Below are 27601 nucleotides of genomic sequence, written 5' to 3' on the forward strand. Positions count from 1 at the left end.
GTACACAAGAGCATGCAGGGATTAACCCCCAACACCTCATCTGCACTATTCCAGCCTTTAAGTCCATGATTGTTCAACAGTCTGTTTGGCTTGTTAACTCTCTTTTCAGCCACCAGGTTCCGGATGCCAACAAGATACTGACCAGACTTTCCTGGAGAGACGATCCCATCAGTGTGTACTGGAGCTCCACTTCCCCAGAGCCCCACCCTACTAGGGAAAGAGAGAGGCAGACTGGGAGTATGGATCGCCCAGTCAATTCCCATGTTCAGCAGGGAAGCAATTCCAGAAGCCAGACCTTCCACCCTTTGTAACCCACAACAACCCTGGATCCATACTCCGAGAGAGATAGAGAATGGGAAGGCTATCAGGGGAGGAGATGGGATATGGAGATCAGGTTATGGGAATTGTGGAACTGTACCCCTCCTATTCTATGGTTTTGTTAATGTCTCCTTTCTTAAATAAAAAATATATAAAATTAAAAAAAAAGAAATAATACTTAGCCCATATCTGCAATCTTAGGAGAACTGCTCTAGCTTACAATGGGGGTGGGGAGAGTGGGAATACAGAACTCATGGTGGGAGCAGTATCAATTTGTACCCCTGTACTTTTGTAAATCATTGTTAAATCACTAATAAAATTTTAAAATAATAAAAAAAAGAAAAGAAACTTCCCTTTGTTTAGGGTTCCCATGTGGTAGCTAGGGGCTTGAACCTGGGTCCTTGTACATGGCAATGTGTACAGTCTACCAGGTAAGCTATCATCACCTGGCTCCTACACTCAGTATTATTACAGGCAGATATGCTAAGCTACAACTTTTTTTTTTCTTTTTTTACCAGAGCACTGCTCAGCTCTGGCTTATGGTGGTTTGGGGAGTTGAACCTGAGATTTTGGAGCCTCAAGCACAGAGTCTCTTTGAATAACCATTATGCTATCTAGCCCCGCCCAACATTTTTTATTGCTGTGCCAAGGAATGAACCATCTCAGAGCAAACTCCTAGATCCAATAGTTTTATTTTTCATTTGAGAGAGAGGGAGGGTGGGAAGAGAAAGGTAGACAGACCACAGTAACCCACAGCCCACAGTATTCCCATGTGGTTCTGGGACTTGAAACCTGAGACACACCTGGCAGGTATGTGCTCTACCAAATGAACTACTTATCTCCCAGTCCTATATGAAATGTTTTTTGGTTTTTTTTTAATTTTTTAATTTATAAAAAGGAAACACTGACAAAACCATAGGATAAGAGGGGTACAGCTTCGCACAATTCCCACCACCAGAACTCTGTATCCCATCCCCTCCCCTGATAGCTTTCCAATTCTTTAACCCTCTGGGATTATGGACACAAGGTCATTGTGGGATGGAGAAGGTTGAGGGTCTGGCTTCTGTAATTGCTTCCCTGCTGAACATGGACATTGACAGGTCGATCCATACTCCCAGCCTGTTTCACTCTTTCCCTAGTGGGGAAGGGCTCTGAGGAAGCGGAGCTCCAATTTTTGTCCTGCTTCATATCTTAATTGCCTTTCAGCCACCAAGTTGCAGATGCTACTATGATTCCATCCTGAACTTCCTGGGCAGATGACCTCACCAATGTATCCAGAACCTCACCTCTCCAGAGCCCTGCCCGACTAAGATGACAAGAGGGCTCTGAAACCAAGTTCCATCAGGACCCAGAGAAAGAAGAAGAAGAAAAAGGAAAGACACTTTTAGTAATAGGTGTAGGTAGACTTAGAAAGAAAAAGGCAGAACCATAGGAAAAAAATGGGAAAAAATATAGGTAGATAGACAGATATAGAAATAATAGTCAAACCCCACCAATGTGCCTTGGAGCTCCGCTTCCTCAGAGCCCTTCCCCACTAGGGAAAGAGTGAAACAGGCTGGGAGTATGGATCGACCTGTCAATGAAATGTTTTTAAAAGAAACGTCTATGGTAAGATTACCATTGTGTTTATTAGGGGAAGAAATCAACTGTTACATTCATTATTCTTTCAGAGAATCAGATTCCATACCCTACTTTAAAAAGGGGGTGATAGGCCCATCTGTTAATGGACAGAGTTTCTGTTTCACATATGAATTAGCATAAATCCCACTCTCATCATGCCAAGTGTTGATACCAAACCTTTTGGAACCATCTAGATCTGTGAACTGAGAACGGCATTTTCTGTGAAGTATTGAATAATCATCTTGACAAGGATAAGCCTATGGTGTGGGAGAGGGGAGAAGAGAAAGAGAAATAATATTGAATGATTGAAATGTGTAAAAATAGGAACAATTTCCAAAAGATGATCTTTAATATATTGGTCTTGTTATAGTCAAAGACTAATTTTCAAACAGTTGACTATTCTCAAATTACAAATACCTCAATGGAAAAATAACTATTGTAGTTACAAATACTTTTAAATGTGGGGGAATATGCACAATTCGTGGTTATTTCAAGACTAAAATAACAAATTCTTTGATTGTAAAATTTTTATAAACCATAATATACAAGTTTATAATTTAAATTTCGAGATTATCTACTTATAAAACCAAAACAATTATAATTTAACACCTTTTAATAATTGGTTTAATTTGTATTGTTAGTTATATCTTTAATACAACACTATTAAGTCATACTTGTCAACAAATTTTCCAAGCTCAAAAATTCACTTCTATAAGAAATTTACTTCAGTTTAACTCAATATAATATTTAAAGTATTTATTACAAATTTATTTGTTTTTTTACCAGAGCACTGCTCAGCTCTGGCTTATAGTGGTACAGGGGGTTGAATATGGGACTTTGCAGCCTCAGATATGAGTCTTTTCGCAGAACCACTATACTACCTCCCCTACACTAACGTTTAAGGTGTTTACCCTCAAAGCACCTCATAAAAGCTCCTAATACAATAGAATGAGACACTTATCATTAGGAATTTGCCAAAAGAAATACTGATTTTCTCAGACTGTATCAAAGGTAACGGTAAATATGGATCATAAAACCCTTGGACCAACTGTCTAATTTCTGCTTTAAATTAGTATTCATTTTAAAACACTAAGGCAATATCAAAATTAAATCAACGAAAAAATTAAAAATAATGAAAGAAAGCAAAAACAATACTAATCTTAGATTGAACCTTATTTAAAATGACTGAAAAAAATTTAACCATATATTCCATCATAATAATCATTATCATTATGGTGTCTACCTATCTGATGAATGCCTATTATGGGTTGGCCATGGTATTTAAGTGTTTATGTCTTTTAATCTATAACAGGGTTCTGAAATAGCAAATTTTATTTCTACTTTACATATAAGAAAATCACATATAGTATGGAACTATACTCCTTATCTTAAAACCTTGTAAATTACTATTAAATCACTAATAAAACATTTAAAAAGAAATCATAGGAGATAATTTAAATAATGTCAAAAGCTAAGTAGCTCATCCAGTACTTCACACTAGTGGTAAATCCCATTATCTTTCCAGGGCCTTCACAAAATTTTTTTTTAATTTTTTTTTATTTAAGAAAGGATTAATTAACAAAACCATAGGGTAGGAGGGGTACAACTCCACACAATTCCCACCACCCAATCTCCATATCCCACCCCATCCCCTGATAGCTTTCCCATTCTCTATCCCTCTGGGAGCATGGACCCAGGGTCATTGAGGGTTGTAGAAGGTAGAAGGTCTGGCTTCTGTAATTGCTTCCCCGCTGAACATGGGCGTTGACTGGTCGGTCCATACTCCCAGTCTGCCTCTCTCTTTCCCTAGTAGGGTGGGTCTCTGGGGAAGCTGAGCTCCAGGACACATTGGTGGGGTCTTCAGTCCAGGGAAGCCTGGCTAGCATCAAAATTCTTAATTAAGAGATGAAAAGAGGGGCATGGAACAGTTTATCTGGTAGAGCACATTTACCATACACAAGGATCTGAGTTTAAGAATTTAGCATCATAGGAGTCCATCGGTAGCACAGCGGGTTAAGCGCACGTGGCACGATGCGAAAGGACCATGGTTCGAGCCACCTGCTCCCCACCTACAGGGAGTCGCTTCACAGGCAGTTAAGCAGATCTGCAGGTGTGCCTCTTTTTCTACCCCTCTCTGTCTTCCCCTCCTCTCTCCATTTCTCTCTGTCCTATCTAACAATGGCGACATCAATAACAACAATAATTACTACAACAACAATAAAAAACAAGGTCAACAAAAGGGAAAATAAATAATAAATATAAAAAAAAGAATTTAGCATCATATGGGAACTTCATGCATGGCACCAGGGGGCACTTCATGAACAGTGAAAGTCCAACATTGTTTGTATAAAACAGGTATTAATCTGTCTCTCATTTTAAAAGTATTTTCTTTCTTTTATTTGATACGACAGAGAAATTTGAGAGGAGAGGGGAAAATTGAGAGATAGATGCAGCACGGCTTTAGTGCTCATGAAACTTCCTCTCTGCAGTTGGGAACTGGGGGCTTGAACTTGGGTCCATGTACATGGTACCATATACACTTAACTAGGTGTACCACCACCCAGTCCCCTTTGTTTCTGTGTGAAATTAAAAAGGAAAAAACAATCTGCTTGGGCAGTGTAATCAAGTAGGTAAGAAACCCAGTGCATACAAAAGCAAAGAGAAAGATGGGGGAAAAAATCCTAATGCTACATATTTCTGGTTTTTTTTAATTAGTGATTTAATAATAGCTTATAAGATCATAAGGCTACATAAGGGGAATAGTTCCACACTGCACCCATCACAAATTTTGTTCTCTTCCTCATACCCTCCACTCAAGTACAACCACTATAGTTTCACAACATCTTAGTGAGTTTGGCTATTTTTTTTAACAAGTTCATATATTTTAGTTCTTTATACTGAACATATCAATAAAACCATATGTCTTTCAAATAAATGCAGGTTATTTGGTAACAGATATAAACTATAGCAACAAGAGTCCTTGAACACACACCAAACTAAAGAACCTCAAGTTATTATACATGTAAGAAGGATGAAAATAAAACAAAACAAAAAAATATGTAAGGAAGATTAGAAAGTGCTAGAGGGAAAATGACATCATTTAAAAATACATAAGAGGACCATATGCCTATAAGTGTGCTATACATAAAAGTGTACATATACCTCCGAAGGGAGGCTGGACAACATACTCTGCCTACCACCTGAGGAAGATGGGTCCTGAAGTTGGGGCAGCTTAGAATGTTCCTACTCATGACCACAGAATGCGAGCTCAGACCTACAGGGATGCAGAGGTCACATAGGCTCCTAAACTGAATATGGGCCTCAGATCACTACAGATCAAAGGGGTTTACAGTCAACAATATTTATACACATTTCCCATATTTGGGAGCTACTCTTTTCCCTGATCCAGCTTTCTAGCCCCTTTTCCAGCCATGACATCATTTCCCCAGACAACAACTTAGGTCTACCTGCATATCAGATGTCAGGCTCAGGAAAAAAACTAGTATAGTCATGGGCTCTTTGGAATATAACTAAAATAGGCCTACTACATATCTTCAAAATAGAGACCCCAAATCTTCATCTGCAATATTCCAGTCTTTAGGTTCATGATTAGTCAACAATTTGTTTGGCTTTATAAGTTAACTCTTATTTCAGCCACCAAGTTTCAGATGCTACCATGATGCCAATTGGACTTCCCTGGGCAGATGACTCCACCAGTGTATCCTGGAGCCCCACTTTCACAGTGCCCAGCCCAGCTAGGGAAAGAGACAGGCTGGGAGTATGGATCAGTGGGGAAGCAATTACAGAAGCCAGACCTTCCATCTTCTGCATCCCATAATGACCCTGGGTCCATACTCCCAGAGGGACAAAGAATAGTAAAGAATATCAGGGGAGGGGATGAGATACAGAGTTCTGGTGGTAGGAACTGTGTGGAGTTGTACCCCCTCTTATCCTATGGTTTTGTCAGTGTTTCCTTTTAGATAAATAATTTTTTAAAGTATACATATAATCACTACATAAATGTTTTATATAAATACATCTAAAAGAATCATTAAAAAAACTCTTTTCTCACTGCTCTTTGTTTGAATATCCTCTATTCATTTCTTTCTCCCACTTCATACTTTAAAGTTATTTCATATTTCTATAACTTAGGTTTCTGGGTCTCTTTTACAATATATCATCTTGTTGAGAGTTAAATGTTGCTTCTGTCTTTCTTTCTTTTTTCCTTTCTTTCTTTTTTTTTTTTTTTTTGCCTCCAGGGTTATTGCTGGGGCTCACTGCCTACTCTACCAATCCACTGCTCCTGGAGGTCATTTTATTTTGTTGCCCTTGTTGCCGTTATTGTTGCCATTGATGCTGTTTAGGACAGAGAGAAATTGAGAGGAGGAAGACAGTGAAGTAGAGAGAAAGGTAGACACCTGCAAACCTGCTTGTGAAGCGACCCCACACACACACAGGTGGGGAACCTGGGTCTCAAACCGGGATCCTCATGTTGGTCCTTGCACTTCGCATAAGGTGTGCTTAACCTGATGCACTACCGCCCAACCCCCACTTGTTTCTTTCTTGTGGCACTCTTTTAAGTAACTCTTGCAAGGTAGGATTGGTAATGGCAAACTCCTTCAGTTTTTGTATGCCTGGTACTATTTTGACTGTTCTTTTAAATTTGAATGTGTCTTACAGGGTAAAGTATGTGTGGCTGACAGTCTTTTAAAAGCTTGAATATACCACTCACTCCCTCCCAGCCTCCATGGTTCTTGCAGAAAAGTCTGGTGTGAGTTTGACTACACTGCTTTATAAGTCACCTTTTTTCTTTCTTTTCTTCTTTCTCTTCTTTTCTTTCCTCTTCTTTTTCTTGCTTGTGGAGATTAATGGTTTATAGTGACTGTAAAATACAATCACTGATATATGTGTAACATTTCTCAGTTTTCTACCCCTAGGTCCTCCTTTGCCATCATGTTCCAGGACCTGAACCCTCCTCCCACCCCAGTCTTCTACTTTGGTGCAATACAGCAGCTCCAGTCCAAGTAATGCTTTGTGTATTCCCTTTTGTTCTTACCTTCCACTTCTATCTATGAATGGGATCGTCCCAAATTCATCCTTCTCTGTCGGGCTGTGACGTGAAGGAGAGAGAGAGGAGATCCGGAGTGGAGAGGGAACACAATTCTTTATTTGCGTGGGCACCTCAGAGTTGGATGAGAGCGCAGTAGTTCGGGCCACGTGGAGCTAGCCAAAATGGCGGCCTCACGCAGCACCCTTTTCTGCGTCTAATCACTGAGGTGAAAAGCGGGCAAGAGAGTGAGGGGCGGAAGAAAAAGGGCTTTATAGGGCAAAAACCGGGAGTGACAAGCCAGGACAGGATTGGCTGGGAAAGGCACTCTAAGAATATTGTATTAACTCTCTCAGGAACTGGCAACAGCCTGAGGGGACAACATGGCAGATGTGACTGTATCTGCACAATTTCCCAGCACTTCTCTCTGGCTTATCCCATTTAACATGATTTCTTCAAGCTCCATCCAAGATTAGGTGAAGAAGGTGAATCCACTACTTTTAATAGTTGAGTAGTATGTCACTATGTATATATACACCACAACCTACTCAGCCACTCATCTGTTATTGGACATCTGAACTACTTCCAGGTTTTGGCTATTACAAATTGTGCTGCTATGAACATAGGTATACACAAATCTTTTTGGATGGGTGTGTTTGATTCCTTAGGATATATCTCCAGGAGGGAGTTGCAGGGTCATAAATAGGTCCATTTCTACCCTTGTGAGATTTCTCCAGACTGCTCTCAACATGGGTTAGATCAATTTACATTCCTACCAGCAGTGCAGGAGGGTTCCTTTCTTCCCAAAACCTTTCCAACATTTGTTTCTGCTACCTTCTCTGATATATGACATTCTCACACGAGTGAAATGGTATTTCATTGTTGTCTTTATTTGCATTTCTCTGATAATGACTATAAGTAACTTTCTTCTTTACTCTGGAAGCTTGTAAATTTTTTTCCCTTGGTTCTTGACTTTTGATAATTTCACGAGAGAGAGAGAGAGAGAGAGAGAGAGAGAGTGTTGGGGTAGGACTTTTGGGGTTTAGGAATTTGGGTATGTTCTCTGCTTCGTGAACATCTAATTCTGACCATATCCCAGTTTGGGGGGGAAAAATCACAATTATTCTTTGAATATGGTTTCTGCTCCTTTCTGTCCATCCTTTTGAGACCCTTATAGTTCTGATATTTGTTTTTCTGTTAGAGTCTTCAATCTCTTGAAGAGCTGCCTCATTTTTTCTAAATCTTTTTTTCTCCTACTTTGAAGCCAATGAATGTTATTTGGTCTTCTGGTCCTGATGTTCTCTTTTCTACAGGTAAGTCTACTTCCTTGACTTGCTGTTTGAAAGTGGAATGTATTCAACGGCAGAAACTGCCTCAGTCTCCAAAGAGAGGCTTGAAGAAAACTAGTCCTGAAATGTGTGCAGCATAGATTATTTTCAATAACGGGAACTACTCTCTGCCCTAATCCAATTTTCTAGCACTCTTCTCTACTCTGACTCTATCTTCTTAGAGAATAGTTTTGTCCAACTCCATGCCACCTATCAAACTCAAGCAAAACCTACCATAGGAACTTGCCTAGAATGAATTCCTAGTTTCTTTCCACCCTAAGATCCCTATTCTCACCTGATCTACCCCTATGTTTTGTTTCTAGTTCATTAATAAATTTTTCTTTGTATATTGCTACCTTTCAGTTACCACATTGCAGACACTATCATGATTCCATCCTGGACAGATGACCTCATTAATGTGTCTTGGAACCTCACTGATTCAGAGTTCTTCCCCACTAGGGAAATATAGAAACAGGCTATAAGTATGGATCCACCTACCAACCAACACCCATGTCCAGTGGAGAAGCAATTTCAGAAGCCAGAACTACCACTTTCTGCACCCCCAAAATAATTTTGATCTATACTCCCAGTGTGTGTGTGTGTGTGGGGGGGGTAAATGAAATGGGGAAGATGACAAGAGGGCTCTAAACTCCAGCAGGAACCAGAGTGAGGAGGAAAAAGGAAGGGGTATTTGGATGTAATAATAGGTCTATATGTGACTTGGAAAGGAAGAGAAAATAGGACCTTAAAAAAAAAAGGACAAATATATACAAATATGGACAGATGGTTATAGAAATAATAGTTAACCCATACATACTACCTTGGGAGAACTACTGTAGCTTACAATGGAGGGATTGGGATTCAGAATTCTGGTTGTGGGAATGGTATAGAGTTGTACCCTTGTTATCTTGTAATTTTGTAAATCAATATTAAATCACTAATAACAGTCTTTAATAAAAAATATGTTAGAATGCAAAGTATCCTTCACACTCTGTAACTCTGTTTTTAAGTCTTTCATTTTCCTCTCATGGATCTCTTCCTCTATATTAAATTGAGAGCTCTTTATTTCTTCCAATTTCCTGACAATGTATTTCCCAAGTTATTTTCCTGACAGCTTCACTGAATCTGCATCACATAGTGTCTGTCATCTTCACTGTCCAAATCAGTATCTTTCTACTTTTACCCATCTGTCTTGATTTCTGTTGCTGGCCTGAAGCTGGCACTGGGTTCTGCCTTGTATGTTAGTTGTGGGAGACATATTATGGTGCCTGATATCCCTTAAACAGAACCCTAGGGTGGGGTTGAGGGGGCTGGGGGCCCCAGACCTCCTCCTCTTCTCAGCCTATTTTCTGAAAGTGGGAACTCTGCTGTGAGGTCACTTTTCTCACCTGCAGAGCAGTCTGATCCAATTCACTGGGGTGGTCTCTATAGCAGATGGAACACCTTAGAGTTCTGTTGACTTCCCTACTACCACAAGTTTACAGTGTTCAGGAGAGTCAAGCAGTAGCGCAGTAGGTTAAGCTTACTTAGGTGGCGCAAAGTGCAAGGACCAGTGTAAAGATCCAGGTTCGAGCCCTTGGCTCTCCACCTGCAAGGGAGTCGCTTCAACGGTGGTGAAGCAGGTCTGCAGGTGTCTTTCTCTCCCCGTCTTCCCCTCCTTTCTCCATTTGTCTCTGTCCTATCCAACAATGACTACAACAATAAAACAACAAAGCAACAAAAAAGGGAATAAATAAATAAATATATTTTTTTAAAAAGTTTACAGTGTTCAGTTCCCTGGTTCCCTGGGAAGCCACTCAAGAGTTCCTGATTTCTGCAGTTCTAAACAGCAATCCTGAGCTCCTTTTATTATTTTAAAAAATATTTTATTTATTTATTTACTTATGAGAGGCACAGGAGGAGAGAGAGAGAGGGAGAGAAAGAGAGAGAAAGAACCAGACATCATTCTGGTACATGTGGTGGTAGGGATCGAACTCAAGACCTCATGCTTAAGACTCCAACAGTTTTCCTGGAGCTCAGCTTCCCCAGAGACACACCTTACTAGGGAAAGAGAGAGGCAGACTGGGAGTATGGACCGACCAGTCAACTCCCATGTTCAGCAGGGAAGCAATTACAGAAGCCAGACCTTCTACCTTCTGCAACCCTCAACGACCCTGGGTCCATGCTCCCAGAGGGCTAGAGAACGGGAAAGCTATCATGGGAGGGGGTGGGCTATGGGGATTGGGTGGTGGGAATTGTGTGGAGTTGTACTTATGTTTTTGTTCATTAATCCTTTCTTAAATAAAAAATTAAAAAAAAAAAAGACTCCAACAGTTTATCCACTGCACCACCACCTGGACCACCTGAGCTCCTTTTCTTAAGCTACTTAGGTTACTGAGCAGTTCTAGGCAACTCCTTTAAATCTACTGTATGGATTTAAAGAAGTTACAAGTATGGCATCACCCAACAGTGCAGTACAATGTGTCTCCTTGAGTCTCTCTCTTTCTCCTACTGCTCCAGCTGTCCATAGCAATCATCAACCTTCAGATAATGATACTCCTTTATCAAAATTCCAGCTGTTCTCTCACAAAATTCACTGAAATATTTTGTTTTAATATTTGCTTTCTGGGGGAGAGGCAACTTCTCAAGATTAGGTCACCAGAGCTCCACACTGGAAGTTCTGCTACATGTTTCTATCTGAGGTTAGAAACATATTTCATTGGGCTGGGGAGACAGTATAATGATTATTTCATGCCTGAAGCTCTGAGCTCTCAGGTTCAAACCCCAGTATAACCATGAGCCTGAGCTGAGCAGTGTTCTGGTTCCCTCCCTTCCTTCCTTCATTTCTCTCTATATATCTCTCATTAAAATAAAGTATTAAAAAAAAAGAAATATTTCATTTCAAAACACAGTTAATGGGGGGGGTGTCTTATGTTAATGGCATAGTCAGTAGAGCACATTAACTGCCATTTCTAAATGGCAGTTAATGTTGAGTGTCGACTGGGACCTAAGGTGGTGGGGCTGTTGACTGAAGCACCATATAGGTCCTCAAATTGTGCCTCCTTGGACTTTCTCACAGCATGACATAAAGGAGATATAAAGACAACAGGCAGGAAGCTGTATTGCTTTTTACCTTCTAATCTCAGAAGTCAGATAGCAGAACTTCCACCATCTTCATAGTTCACCCAGATTCATAACTCAAACTAAGCCGTGCAATGGGAAAAGTATCAAAATCATATTGTAGAATGGTGTTGTGTTATACTGTTCTTTTGGGATAATTACAATCTGGTAAATGGAAAAAAGTAGGATGTTACAGTTCCCAAGATTATTTCTAGGATTTGTCATTTCCTAAGGAGACTCACAGGACTCAACATACAGTGGTATTCATGGTTATGATTTATTATAACAAAATAAGGCAGAGTTAAATCTGCAAAGGAAAAGAAAAGGCACAAAAACTGAAGTGCAAGGGAGACCACATGCAAACTTCTGAGAGCATTCTCTCAGTGAGTTACAGAGAATACACTTATTTCCTCTAGCAAAATGCTGTCAACAGAGGAAACTCATTTAAAAAATTAAGTTGGGTGGGGAGTGTCGGGCAATGGTGCACTGGGGTAAATGAGCATAGTGTGAAGTGCAAGGACTGGCTCAAGGATCCCGGTTTGAGCAAGGGGGTCGCTTCACAAGTGGTGAAGCAGGTCTGCAGGTGTCTTTCTTTGCCCCTCTCTGTCTTCCGCTCCTCTCTCAATTTCTCTCTGTCCTATTCAACAGCAACAGTAGCAACAACAACAACAACAGCAACAACACCAACAACAATAGAAAAAATATAGCCACTAGGAGCAATGGATTCATAGTGCAGACACCAAGCCCCAGTGATAACCCTGGAGGCAGAAAAATAAACAAATAAATAAATTCAGCAGCCACAGCTTTTCTTAGGCACTGGTTACACAGACACTATCTGCCTAGTACATGGCAAAATTCCAGACTCCAGAAAGATGTTCAGCATAAACCATACTGTTTGCATAGTCCAAGTTTGAATCACTATTAGAACTATCCCAAAAGTCAAGTTTTTAGATGCTAACATGACAAACAGTATTAAAATGGATAGCAGTTTCAATATTGCTATGTAAGTTCTTTTCTTCAAATAGATTGTAGATCTGTGTGGTGGGGGAAATATTTTTAAAAACTTTTTCAGTGTTTTCACTTCCTTTTAAATATTTTTTTTCCTTTTGTTGCCCTTGTAGTTATTATTGATGTCATCGTTGTTGGATAGGATAGAAAGAAATGGAGAGGGGAGGGGAAGACAGACACCTGACAAAGGGGGAAAGAAAGATAGACACCTGCAGACCTGCTTCACCACTTGTGAAGGAACTCCCCTGCAGGTGGGGAGCCAGGGGCTCAAACTGGGATCCTTACACCAGTCCTTGCGCTTTGCGCCACCTATGCTTAACCCGGTGTGCTATTGCCCGATTCCTGTGTTTTCACTTCCTATAGGAATTATTTAAGTTATGAAATCAGATTATGCTTTAAATGAATTGAAGAGTTAATAGTTTTCCTGTTGATGGTGTACTCAGGAATAAGGCCAGTTACCAGTTTAGACATGCTCCCATTGCATATGTGAGTTGCAGTTATATTTTCAGTACCTAGTATAATATTTAATTTTTTTCTTCCAGGATTATCTCTGGGGCTAGTGCCTATACTATAAATGCACTGCTCCTATGGCCATTTTCCCCCCAATTTTTTTGGATAGGATAGAGAGAAGTTGAGAAGGGAGGGGAAGCCCAGGACCTTGGCTCTACCATAAAGCAATGACCGTAGGGATAGTCCCTTTGGAGACTGGGGTATCCTGCCCTGCCACTCAAAAAACACTGGTCCTGAAATGAGAGCAGGCTGCAATGTTCTTCAGATGTGACCATGAACTATAAGCTCAGACCAATAGGGACTTAGAGGTTACATAGGCTCTAGTGCTAACTATAAATATGTATTTACATATGGGCCCTGGAGCAGGTGGATGGAGGTAAAAGGTTAATTTTAGCCACAGATATTTTTTATAAGAATGGGAGCTATTCCCTGCCCTAATCCAACTTTCTAGCCCTTTTCTCTACTCTGACACCATTCTCTCAGACAATATTCTTATCCAATCTCAGGCTAGCTACGAAACTCAAGCAAAACTACCATAGTTGTATGCCCCCAGGAACATGTCTAAAATGGTTTTCCTAGCTTTCTTCTACCCTAAAATCCCTAATCATCTGCTCTAGTTCTACTTTTTGGTTCCTATTCATTAACCATCTTGTCTCAACTTAGGTTATGTCACCTTCCAGACACCAAGTTACAGATGCTCCATCCCAACTTCTCTGGGCAGATGACCTCACCAATGTGTCCTGGACCCTCACATCTCCAGAGCTCTGGTCCACTAGGGAAAGACAGAAGCAAGCTGGGGGTATGGATCGTCCTGTCAATGCCCAAGCTAAACAGAGAAGCAGCTACAAAAGCCAGAACTCCTACCTTCTGCTCCCCATAAACAACCTTGATCCTTACTCCTAGTTGGGGGAAAAGTGATAGGAGGGCTCTGCACTCCAGTTCCATTAGCACCCAGAGAGAGAGAAGAAAAAGAAGAGGGACATATGGGGGCAGCTACAATGTTATGAGTGGCTTAGAGGGAAAGAGAGGATGGAATCAGAAAAAGAAGGGGCAACTATGTATAAATGTGTACAGACAGTTGCAGAGAAGATAGTTGATCCATGTCTACAACTTTAGGGGAACAGTGGTGGATTGCAGTGAGGAGAGTGAAGATTCAGAACTCTGGTGGTGGGAAAGGTGTGGATTCAAATCTACGTCCACATGTAATTCTTAATGTAAAAATAAATTTTAAATTTTTTTTAAAAGAGGGGAGGGAAAGAAAGACACCTGTAGACCTGCTTCATCACTTGTGAAGCTAGCCCCTTGCAGACAGGGAGCAAAAGGGCTCGAACCAGGATCCTTACTTGTGTCCTTGAACTTCATACTTATGTGTATTTCACCTGGTGTGCCACCTACTAGCACTACAATATTTAAATATTTGGCCAACGTCTGTTGTAGTGGGAATGGAAAGAAGAGTTTAGAAATTGTATAAATAGACATAGTTGTGAATTACCACACATTACTGTTGACTGGCCTATCATTCCAATGCTACACAGATCCTGAGTTCTGATGTAGTTCACTGTGATAGGATAAACACCTCAACTTATTTCCTTCAAGTAGATAAGGGTAACTGGAAGAATGTAAGGTGTGTATTGAGTGAGCATTAGCACACAATGGCTTATGCAAAACCACACTAGAAGAAACAATTCACATAAAGATGCTAAACTTCTTACTTAACTGAAGGTAAAGAACTAAAAATGACCCACAGCTTCAAAGCTGGGTAGCTGAGAGAGTGATCATACTATAAAAAGAATAAGAAAGACATGGAGATGGGAAAGACTTTTTGGGGGGTGAGGGGTGGTGATGATGAGTCATAATTTTTAGACATTTAATTTGAGATGACATCATTGCAATATGTTTATTTGGAAGTGGGTGCTGTGTGACAGATGGTTTGGTGAGAGATCAGTGCCCTGTGCACACCAGTGACATTGGCTGGGGAGAAATAGCTGTACAGAACATTATGGGAACCATGGACAGTGTCTGCATATAGAATGTGCATTATATAATCCTAGTAATTTTCCTAAGGCTGAGAACTATCATAGCAATGTGTCCTGGTTCTTCAGAAATAAGCAGTGAGAGATAAGGTAAGCAGGCATAATGGTTCTACACTATTCCCAAATGGTAAAACATTGGTAACTCTATGTTATGTTTACATTAGAATTCCTTGTACTGTTGCAACGTTCCTGTAAGTTTTAAGTGATGTAAGCAATAAGTTAGCATTCCAAAAGTGATGGTTGGGGGGCCATGGAAGCAGATCTCTGAGATTGTTCAAAATGAGAGAAACAGGGTTCTGAGGTCTAAAATTGCCCATGGTTGGTCCCACAAAGAAGCCATGGAGGGCAGAGAAGGAGTGGTGTGGAGAGAGCCTAGATTCTGAAGGGAAAAGGAAGTCAAAGAGTGCAGAGGTACCCAATAATTGCTCTCTGCCAAAGAAAGTATCATAGTCGGAACTGATAGAACACATTCAAACAGTAAAAAATCAATCTCACCATCTATTGAGTGTTCTGTCTCAGAGAAGGACTGAGGGAAGTTGAATGAAACATTCTGACAAAAGATGGGGAGAAAAGCAGCATGTCAGACAAAGAAACGTGAGGGTAAACAGGCCCTACTGGAGAAAAAAAGAGCAGCCTTAGAGAAAAAATATGCCTTCAGAAAAAAAAACTTTTTTTTCCTTCTTTTTAACAGATCATAGATAGACACATTTATAAGAGGGTCCTTTTGTTGAGCACTTTTCCTCGTCTACCTTTTCACATTATGAAAAATAAAACATAGTTTAACTACTCTTATAAGTAAAATGTGTCAACATATCTTTAAGTGATGGGTAGCCTACTCTCAGCTACCTATCTCCTTCCCATCACCAATATACCTGTGACTGGTATATTCTTATTCCAAGCACCATTATCTCAGAAGCTTTTTAAATAAGATTTCTTTTTCTATGAAAGAAAAGAAGGCGGAGGGAGCACTAGCTCAGCCTGGGATAAAGTGGTGTCAGGGATTTACTCTACAGCCTCTGAAGATTCAGGCATCTAAGTTGTGTGTTCAAACAGGCTGCGTTATCTCCCTGATTCTCAGAATCTATTTATTTTTAAAATATTTATTTAGGGTGGGGGTGGAGACACAGAGCTTTGGTCGTGGGAATGGTGTTAATATACACTATTAACTTAAAATCTTATAAATCACTACTTAATCAATATGTGAGGGAAAAATTAAACTTTCTTTTACTGTATAGACCCCAGATCTGAGTAGATATTCCTCCAATCTAAGCACTTAATGTTTCAAATCGGTAACCTGACTGAATTTAACAGTGGGCTCAAATTTTAACACATTTCTAATAATTACTGCTTAATTGAAATATTAAATCACTGGGGGTCAGGTATTGCCACACCTGGTTAAGTGCATGTGTTACAGTATGCAAGGACCCAGGTTCAAGTCCCTGGTCCCCACCTGCATGGGGAAAGCTTTACAAGTGGTAAAGCAAGACTGCAGGTGTCTTTCTCTCTTACCTCCTCCTCCCCTCTCAATTTCTCTCTGTCTCTATCCAATAATAAATAAAAACATTTTAAAACAAAAGACATATTAACTCACCTATAGTCTTAGACCAGGGAGACAAGAAGTAGCTGCTTGTGTCACTATATAAGATACAGCTATAATGGCATAAATCATGATAAGGTCTTTATGATACCGTAAATCCTAACCATGGGATTTTCTTTTTTTTTAAAGAATTTACACTTATTTATTCATGAGAAAGATAGGAGGAGAGAAAGAACCAGAAATCACTCTGGTACATGTGCTGCCGAGGAGCAAACTCAGGACCTCATGGTTGAGAATCTAATGCTTTTTATCCACTGTGCCACCTCCCGGACCACAATCATGGGATTTTCAAAGTAAATCAAATTCCCTAATAACTTGGCTACAATAATAACTATCTATTGCCTTCTTGAACTCTAAGAGAGCAGGAACCCTCCCCATTCTCTATAAAAACCCGTATTTCTCCCAGTCCAAGAAACTCTGGGGCATAGCTTGCACGCTTTATTCGATCCATACCATTTGATACTGCATCTGTTGATCTCAACCAAATCAGTGCAACCAGTACCACCTCTACATTTTTCACTTTGGATTGTGTCCAGAGACACCAACCATGGAATGTCAACCCTTCAGCTTCAACACCCTGCTGAGACCATTCCTAGCTCATAGGACTCCTCAATTCCATATCGGGTGGTGTACCTCCTAACAAAGCCACAGAACCTAGATGTAAATCTGGGCCCATGAGGCAGAACACATGCACACATGTACCCACAAGCTAGGGGGAAATATACATCTCAAAGAAAAAGTGCACAATAGTTTGCAGTGACCCAAAACAACAATCAAGTAGAAAGATCTTAAAAAAAAAAAAAAAGGGAGTTGGGTGGTAGTGCAGCACAAGGATCCCGGTTGGAGTCCTGGCTCCCCACCTGCAGGGGAGTCGCATCACAGGCGGTGAAGCAGGTCTGCAGGTGTCTATCTTTCTCTCCCCCTCTCTGTCTTCCCCTCCTCTCTCCATTTCTCTCTGTCCTATCTAACAACGATGACAACAATAATAACTACAACAATAAAGACAAAAAGGGTAACAAAAGGGAAAATAAATAAAATTTTTTTAAAAACTTAAAAAAAAAAAGACACCATAAAATGATATAGTCAGAAACAGAAGGATGAATATGGGATGATCTCACTCTCAGGGAGAAGTTGAAACACAAGATCAGAAGAGAAAACACAAGTAGAACCTCAACTGGAATTGGCATATTGCACCAAACTAAAAGACTCTGGAGTTGGGGGGGGGGAATACAGGTCCAAGAAGGATGACAGAGGACCTAGTGGGGGGGTTGTTTTGTTATATGAAAAACTGAGAAATTTTATGCATGTACAAACTATTGTACTTACTGTTGAATGTAAAACATTAATTCCCCAAATAAAGAAATAAAAATAAAAAAGAATATACATTTCAAATATATATACATATATCTGCACATAGATAGTTATAGAAATAATAGTCAACCTACATCTGTGATCTTGGGAGAACTACTGTAGCTTCCAATGGGAAGAATGGGGATACTCAGAGGACCTAGTGGGGGTTGTATCGTTGTGTGGAAAACTGAGAAATGTTATGCAGGTACAAACTATTGTCAACTGTAAAACATTAATTCCCTAATAATAAAGGAAAAAAATGAGATACAGAACTCTGACAGTGGGAACAGTGGGAATTACACCACTGTTATCTTATAATGTTGTAAATCAATATTGTCACTAATAAAATTAAAATAAATAACAAAAAATGATACTTATATACTTTTCCCATATTTAGGAGCTAGTCTCTGCCCTGACAAGCTTTCTAGTCCTATTTCCAACTCTGACACCATCTCCCCAGACAATAGCCTGGGTCCATCCACCTGCATGTTAGCTGCCAGGCTCAGGCAAAAATTAATGAAGTCATGGGCCCCTTGGAATATACCTAAAATAGACCGCACTAGCTTTTTCCAAAATGGAGACTGCAAAACTCATTTTTTATATTCTTGCCTTTATGTTCCTGACTCTTAAACATTTTTTCTGCTTTATATCTTCATCCTTTTTTAGCCACCAAGTTGCAGGTGCTACCATGATGCCAACCTGACTTCCCCGAACTGAGGAACTCATTAATGCACCCTGGACTTCCGCTTCTCCAGAGCCCTGCCCCACTAGGGAGAGAGAGAAACAGGCTAGAAGTATGGATTGACCTACCAACATCCATGTTCAGTGGAGAAGCAATTACAGAAGCCAGACCTTCCACCTTCTGCAGTCCATAATGACCCTGGGTCCATGCTCCCAGGGGGATAAAGAACAGGGAAGCTTTCAAGGAAGAGTATGGGATACAGAACTCTGGTGGTGAAAACTGTGTAGATTTATACCTCTCTTATCCTATGGTCTTGTTGGTATTTTTTATTTTATAAATTGAAAACTTATTTATTTATTTGATAGATGGAAATCAAGACAGAAAGGAGAGATAGGAAAGAAGAAAAGGAGAGAGATACCTGCAGCATTGTGTCATGGTCCATGATGCTTCTCCTGCAAGTGGAGACCAGGGGCTTGAACCCAGGTCTTTACATATGGTAATATGTATGCTCAACCAGATGTTTACCACCCAGCACCCCTCAGTATCTCTTTAAAGAGTAAAATGTTTCTTGATCAACTATAATCTGGTCCTCACCTAGTTTTTCTCAATCTTCCAAGAGGCTGTTTTATGTTTATCCTATTTGGCTTCAACCTTTTTCTTCAAGACCTATTTCTTTTTTATTTTTTATTAGTGATTTAATAATGACTGGAAAGATTATGGGATAAGAGGGGTACAATTCCACACAATTCCCACCACCAGAGTTCTGTATACCAACTACTCCATTAGAAGGTTCTCTATTCTTTATCCCTCTGGGAGTATGGACCAAAGATCTTTATGGGGTGAAGATGGTGGGAGGTCTGGCTTCTTTAGTTGCTTCCCTGATGGACATGGGCATTGGCAGGTCAATCCATACCCCCAGCCTGTTTCTGTCTTTCCCTAGTAGGGTGGGGCTCTGGAAAGGTGGGGTCTGCCCAGGGAAGTCAGTTTGGCATCATGGTAGCACCTGCAACTTGGTGGCTGAAAAGCATTAAGAAATAAAGCAGAACAAACTGTTTAATAATCAGGAACCTAAAGGTAAGAATATAGCAGATGAGATTTGGGGTATTCATGTTGGAAGGAGCTAGGATGTCTATTTTAGGTATAATCCAAGGGGCTCATGACTTTAGTAATTTTTGACTGAGCCCAATAGCTAACATGCAGGTGGGCTAAGAGTATTGTCTGATAAGATGGTGTTAGAGTTGGGAATAGGACTAAAAAGCTGGATCAGGGCAGAGAGTAGCTCCAAATATGGGGAAAAGAATATAAATACCATTAACTATAAACCCCATCGACCTGACCTAGGGCCCATGTCTACTTATATTTGGCACAGAAGCCTGCATCCCTGTTAGTCTGAACTCGCATTTCATGGTCAAAGCTAGGAACATTCTAGGCTGCACTCATTTCAGGACCAGTCTACCTCAAGTGGCACCCAGCTTCCCTTTGGAGAGTGGCACATTGTCTACCATTGTTGTTCTACATTGAGGGCAATGTCCTGCAATGAGGCCCACAAGAGTGTTTATGATGTTATTCCCAGTGGAGATGACCAGTGATAGTGAAGAGAGGGATCTGTTAGAGGTCTAGGCCCATCATATCTATGTGGGAATCCCAAGATTCCCTAAGTAGGGCCTTGGATGATGGGGTGGCCTGGTAGTGACAAAAAGGGCCATCATTAAAGTGTGCCACTAAAGATCTATTTTTCATGGCATTTTTTTTTCAAGGTCACTTTCAGCTTAAGATTTGCCTTCTGGAATATCAACTAACTGTGCCTAATTTAATATTATAACATAATTTGAAAACACAATCACAATTCCTTCATCCATATCATCTATAAAAATGCATAATGTGTTATGTTTCCTGGCCAAATCAGTCGCTGCAAACTAACATTGTATCCACCCTTATAGACAGCCATTAGCCACCTGGAACTCACAAAGGAAAGAGCATCCTCCCCTAGCATGCCCATAACTAGGCTCATTTGGAGTACTTCATTTAGTCAGTCTTAAAAAGGTATTTTAGGCAGCAAATTAATTTATGCAAATGTCACATTGGTTGGAGTGAAAGTAAATGTAAAAGTAAATCACTAATATTGTTTCATTATTTTAGTATATATCATACATAAAATCTTACACTTGACTGGAGACTTGTTTCTATGGTTAAATAGTAGAATCATTTTGGAACACCCTGACATGAATTTAAAACTGCTAAGTATAATCATATGGTCCCTTAGTCTTCAATTCCACCCCCTCACTACTATTACTTCATTTGAAGATTCTAAAAGTGTCTTTCATTTCATTTCAGTCAATTGTACATAATAAGATAAACAAGCACATTCAACAAATGGTTATTATCCTTTTGTTAGAATATACTGAGTCAAAAGATTAACAGGACAAGAAGATGTTGGCTGTATTCAAAGTCAGAACAAAGAAGAGAAGCGTAAAAATTAAGTCATCAAGGGAGTCGGGCTGTAGCGCAGTGGGTTAAGCACAGGTGGCACAAAGCACAAGGACCGGCATAAGGATCCCGGTTCGAACCCCGGCTTCCCACCTGCAGGGGAGTCGCTTCACAGGCGGTGAAGCAGGTCTGTAGGTGTCTATCTTTCTCTCCTCCTCTCTGTCTTCCCCTCCTCTCTCCATTTCTCTCTGTCCTATCCAACAACGACAACAACAATAATAACTACAACAATAAAACAACAAGGGCAACAAAAGGGAATAAATAAATAAAATAAATATTTAAAAAAATTAAGTCATCAAGACATATCATAAAGTATGAAACATTATCTTCTTAAATTTAACCTTATTTTTTTGGTAAAAGTTTGGTTAGATCACACATTATTAAAAATAAAGGTTTATTCAAGGTTATTATATGTGGACACATTAACACTGCATAACTTTTCATACTATTATTCTGAAAAATCCCATAAAATCAAAAAGACTGTCTAGTCTGGAATAAAAATATAGGAGAGAATAGGAACATATAGTGAAACACCGGTGAGAGAGAGAGAGAACATTAAAAAAGAAGTAATAACAAAAAAAATAATTCAGAAAATAACATAGTAACAATATGAATACATTCAGTGTTAGCAAATTCTACACAAAAAAGGTTGAGGTAATAAATTCTATGTTATATGTATTTCATTACAATAAAAAATACAGATGCCATTTTGAAAAGCTATCAAATGATATAAACTTACAATGAAGCTAAACAAGGATGTGGGTTATGTAATATTTATAAAGTCTCAGGGCAGAAAATAATGGTAGTTATTATACAAAAAATTTTGCTAAAAATAGAGTTTGGAAGTGAAAAGTATTCCTCAGAAAAAAATAGTAATGTAGGCTTTATTTTTGCATAATAGCATTCACTAGTATGCTGGTAATTTCAGGAGGGTTAACAATAATATGATCACATAATATACTCATAAAGTACAGTAATATAGTGATAAAAAGGCAATGGGACAATGTAGAGGAAAGCAGAAAAGTTTTTTTTCTTTTCTCTTTCCCTTTTCTCTCTTTCTTCCTTCCTTTTTTCTTCCTTCCTTTCTTTCTTTCTTTCTTTCTTTTTCTTTCTCTTCTTATTTTTTACAAAACATGAATGAGAATACAGTCTGAAAGGAATTTTGTTTAGTAAATCCTTAAATTTAAAATTAATATAATCCCTCACTGCCCTGATCCAGCTTTCTAGTCCTGTCCTCAACTCTGACACCATCTTCCCAGACAACACTCCTAGCCCATCATGCATGCATGTTAGCTGTTGGGCTCAGGCAAAAATTAGTAAAGTAATGGGACCCTCGGAATATATTTAATAGACATCCTAGCTCCTTCCAACATGAAGACCCCAAATGTCATATTCTATACTTTTACCTCTAGTTTCCTGATAATTAAACAAATTATTCTGTTATTATTTTTATATCTTAATGCCTTTCAGCCACCAAATTGCAGATGCTACCATGATATCAACCTGACTTCCCTAGGCAGACAACCTCACCAATGTATGCTGGAACCCATCTTACCACACTAGGGAAAGAAAGAAACAGGCTGGAGGTATGGATTGACCTGCTAAGGCCCATGTCCAGCAGAGAAGCAATTACAGAAGCCAGATCTCCCACCATCTGCACCCCATAAGGATCTTTGGTTCATACTCCCAGAGGGATTAAAGAATAAGGAACTTTCTAATGGAGGGGGTGGGGTGGTGGGAATTTTATGGAATTGTACCACTCTTATCATACAGTCTTATTAATTATATTAAATCACTAATAAAAATTATCTTAAAATTAATATAATCCAAATTGGGTTATATTTGTCATTCAAACCAACATAACTATAAATATGATGACTATTTTTTTTAATGACAGGAGACTAAGAAGAGGGCCAAGGAAAGTTACTTTATAGTCCTGGGCCTGGGGAGTTTAGGGAAGGGCTGGAGCTGCTCAGGTAGTTGGGTCTGAGAAGAATCAAGGCCACAGCTAAGTACTTTAACAATGCTTCAGGCATAGTGCACAGAGTCCCAGTAGTAGAAGAGGCCAAGCCTTCTACTGTTGGAAATAACTGTTAAATAGATACAGCCCCTGCCTTGCCAAACTACGATACATTATGTGGGCTCTTTATGGCCAATTTGGAACGTCAACTTTTAAATATAGTTCTCTGTTAAAAACATCATCAGGGGGTCAGGCAGTGGCACACCAGGTTAAGTGCACACAGTACACAGCAATAACCCTGAAGGCCAAAACAAACAAACAAAAATAATCAGTTTTCTATTTCTATCCCTGGGTGAACAAGGATAATCGACATTTTGGGCTTCAAAGACACTCATATTCTTGAAAGATAATTCCAGAGGCAATACCTAAGAAGATAAAATGTTACTCTATAGTTGATACTGACCAACTAGATGTACCAAATGACAGGTGCATGGCTGGAAGGAACCATTAAGTTTACTGAGTCCAGGTCTGTCTCATTCAGTTTTTGCTAACACCTTTCTTGCATGATTTCCATCACCCACGTTAAGCTTTTCCCCAAAATCTGGCTCCCACTTTTTCACCCTCTTAAGTTAATGTTGTTGTTGTTATTGTTCTTGTTGCTACTGCCAGTCTCATGCCTGCAAGATTCCACTGCTTCTGGTAGGCTTTCACTTTCCTTTTAATTTCAAGTAAAAAGAGACAGAGATAAACAAAGAGGAGAGGAGAGAAGAGGAGAGGAGAGGAGAGGAGAGGAGAGGAGAGGAGAGGAGAGGAGAGGAGAGGAGAGGAGAGGAGAGGAGAGGAGAGGAGAGGAGAGGAGAGGAGAGGAGACACACCACAGTACCACTGCACTGGATCCAGGAGCTTGAGCCCAGATCCTCATGCATGATAATGCATGTGCTCTACAGGTGAGTTGCCTCCCAACCTCTCAAGTCAGTGACTTAGGGACTCTGCTATACAGCTGGTGGAAGTTCAAACTGATGAAGCCCCTCCAGAAGACTGCAATCAAAAAGATGATAGTATGCCTTTGGGGACTAAATGGATAGAATTGGAGGTGATGGTGCTTAGTGAAGTAAATAAAGAGATGGAAGACTACTGAATAGTTTCATTCATATGTGAACTCTAGAGAACTGATACACATAAACTAAACTTGCAAAACAAAACAAAGCTTGCAAAATAAAACAGAAGCAAGCAAACTATTTCTAAGACTTTGTGAGAACTATAGTGGTTATCTTTAGGAGATGGGAGGATGAGGACACAGAATTTTGATGGTGGTTGTGGTGTGGAACTATACCCTGTAATCTTATAATCTTGTAACTCTCTATGAATCACAAATAAAAAATGAAAAAAATCAATGACTCTGATTTCACTATCAAAAGTTCTTTCCAGGGAGTTGGGCAGTAGAGCAGCGGGTTAAGCGCAGGTGGCGCAAAGCACAAGGACCAGTGTAAGGATCCCGCTTCGAGCCCCCAGCTCCCCACCTGCAGAAGAGTCCCTTCACAGGCAGTGAAGCAGGTCTGCAGGTGTCTCTCTTTCTCTCCCCCTCTCTGTCTTCCCCTCCTCTCTCCATTTCTCTCTGTCCTATCCAACAACAATGACAGCACAACAATAATAATCACAGCAATAAAACGACAAGGGCAACAAAAGGGGAAAAATTTTTTCAAAAGTTCTTTCCATTTCCCAGAACTACTCTATCTCCAGAATCCCAAGAAATTCTGGTATGTCCTCTTTGCTTATTGCCTACAGTTCTGACTCTCTCACCCTTCATTGCTATTATAGGTGTTGTTCTCTTCTCTTTTTTTTTTTCAATATTTGCAGACCATTGAACTTATTCTTTTCCTTATATATCCTGAATGTATTCAGTTTATTCCACAATTGTACTCAAATGATTTGTCCCCTATACCTAACGGGGTCTTTGGGTAGTGTTTACAGATATTATTTTAACTACTTTGTTACATATTATTTCACAAACATTATTTTAATTAGTGTTATTGATTTACTACTGGCTTATATTTGTCTATATATACTATAAGTTTTAGGGATAGAGATTCACAGCACTATATAATCCTCAGGGTATCTACCATTAAATATAAGATATATTAATTCATGAGCTATCTATCATGCATTTCTTTCAGTAACAACATATAATGATAGTTGTGTCATGAATCTTTTAACTCCCTAGAATGGTTATGACACTGTTTCAAAACACTTTTGGTTTTTCTCATCTACTTGTTCTTTCAAGTAATTTATAGAATCTTAGCATTCTGATGGAAAACAAAATCCATCAGGATTCCTATTATAATGTCATTATACCTACAAATTTATAATTCAGTTCTATAGTTTTCTACAATGTTTAAGCTGCTCTCTCTCTTTTTTTAAATTTCTTATTGCAGAATTAATGTTTTACATTTGACAGTAAATACAATAGTTTGTACATGCTTAAGTTTCTCTCTTTTATTTGAGATTTCTATATTAGTTACCTTGGATATTTCATTTGAAAAATTAACTGCAAAAAGCCATTATTATATTCTTGAAACTTCTTGTTTTCAGGTTCCAGTCAAGTGGTAGCTGGACCTGGAGTCAGGCTCAACTAGGTAGAATTTTTCCATTCATAAGGCAAGTGTATCAGACCTTTGACCTAGTGAAATAGACTGAATTTCTTGCATAGTGCTTCAGGGCCCTAAGAACCAGAACATTATTTTTAAAATGCCAACTGGAAATGGCATAAGACCACTTTTACCATGTTTTAAATAATCAAATCACTCAACTTATGGCCCAGATCCAAAAGGTGGTGTGGAGAAAACTTATCTTTGATGGATGGGCAAATTTTGAGGATTCCACCAAAAATATTTAAAACATGTGTTACTATAGGTTTTTGCATGATTTTTATGTGTAGTTTACTAAGCAGTTGTAGCTGATATGAAGACAAAATAGTGCTGTTGATATAAATGTTTTGTATTTGTATAATCACTTTCCTTAATGGTCTTATATATTCTAATTACTTCTCAGTTTAATATATTGTTTCTCCTAAGAGTATAGTCATAATTTCTGAAAATAAAGATTATCATTTCCTTCTTATTTTCAGAAGGTACATATCTTATCTGTTTTACAGGTTAATATTTACAACTCGGTAATAGGAAGCATACTTGCTTTGTTTCTGCCATATAATTTTAAAATACAAGCATATCGAGATTAAAGATTTGTTTTTTAAATATATGTACTGCCTAGAATTAAACTAATGCACTTGCTTTATGTGCTAATGTAATACAAGTGAATAGAAAAAGAATTTCTTGGTTCAAATAAATGAAGTTAATGGAGGAGGACATCAAAGCAAAACAAGAAAGAAAGTAACATATTTTGGACACTAACATTTTCTCCTTAAAATTTGTAAGCTTCTTCAATAAGTCAACCATAAAACAGTTCACTATCACAAATAGCTAATATCTCTAAAATAAGTGTAAAGCATAATAAACTTTAGCAACACTGTAAGCACACAAAGAAGTATTACAGTAAGGCTTTCCAGCCTTCTTTTACTCACAAGTGACTGGAATTCATATGGCCAAGTATATTCTTCAGCATAGGTTGTCAATGTATACCTAGAGGGATAAGTCAATATTTGAGAAAACAGTGACTCTAGAAAGTAATAAAAACATTTTAAGGAGGGTTGGACCTAATTAAAATTTTAGATACCACAACTGCCCCAGGACTTCCTTATAATGTTGCCCACCAACAGCATGGTACCCTTCTGTCAACTACTTCCAATACAATAAGCATTGCCTACTATCTGCACTAATAATATGTCTACCAAGTCCTAAATCCCCAAACTCAGCAACTTCTAGATGTCAGGGATTCATTTTAACACCCACTTCCTGCTTCTCAGTTTTTCAGCCTGTGCCACATATTTTCTGCAAAATAACAACTGACAATTGGAGATAGCCAGATGTACTATAATTATACAGATCCCCAACTGCACCCCAGTAAATCCACAGACACACAGGATAAAATACATCTTCTCTCCCCACGTCTACAGGTAAAGCCAAGCTTAAATGGATAATAATGAGAAGCTGGAAAATGGCAACTGATACTCCTTAGAATGGGAAGTCATAAACTGACACCCCAAGGTGGGGGTCTGTAGTTATAAGTCAAGGAGAGAAGACACTGCATTAGGCTCACTTGAGACAAAAAGCTAAACTTCTTACAATCTGTAAGAATTATAGTTCTATAGAATCTGTAAAGATTATAGTTCCATATAAGAGAGACTAGTTTCACCTAATCTCAAATGGAGCTTGAATAAATCATGTTAAGTGAGATAAGCCAAAAAGAGAAAGATGAATATGAGATGATCTCACTCACAGGCAGAGCTTAAGAAACAAGAATAGAAAGAGGAAACACAAAGTAAAACTTGGACTGGTTTGGTGTATTGCACCAATGCAAAGGACTCTGGGGAGAGAGGGGAAGGGATAAGAGTGGGAGGGTCTTTGAAGTCCTGGTGCACAATGATTGAAAAGGATCTAAGCTGGGTG

General features: G+C 39.1%; 1 protein-coding gene across 4 annotated transcripts in view; it reads right to left on the bottom strand.

Annotated features, from left to right (window-relative positions):
* Nucleotides 1-1927: 1927 nt before the first annotated feature.
* Nucleotides 1928-27601, bottom strand: part of CFAP95 (cilia and flagella associated protein 95) — a 147072-nt gene continuing 121398 nt past the window's right edge. For all 4 annotated transcript variants that reach the window (XM_060199733.1, XM_060199735.1, XM_007531096.2 and 1 more), the window contains exons 5-6: nt 26617-26674; nt 1928-2195 (exon numbers count right to left, since the gene is read on the bottom strand). In XM_060199733.1, coding sequence (XP_060055716.1) covers nt 2007-2195; nt 26617-26674 — 247 coding nt within the window. In that variant the 3' untranslated portion in view covers nt 1928-2006. The remainder of the gene's footprint in view (nt 2196-26616; nt 26675-27601) is intronic.

Source organism: Erinaceus europaeus, chromosome 10, assembly GCF_950295315.1.
Source record: "Erinaceus europaeus chromosome 10, mEriEur2.1, whole genome shotgun sequence".
NCBI classification, from domain to species: domain Eukaryota; kingdom Metazoa; phylum Chordata; class Mammalia; order Eulipotyphla; family Erinaceidae; genus Erinaceus; species Erinaceus europaeus.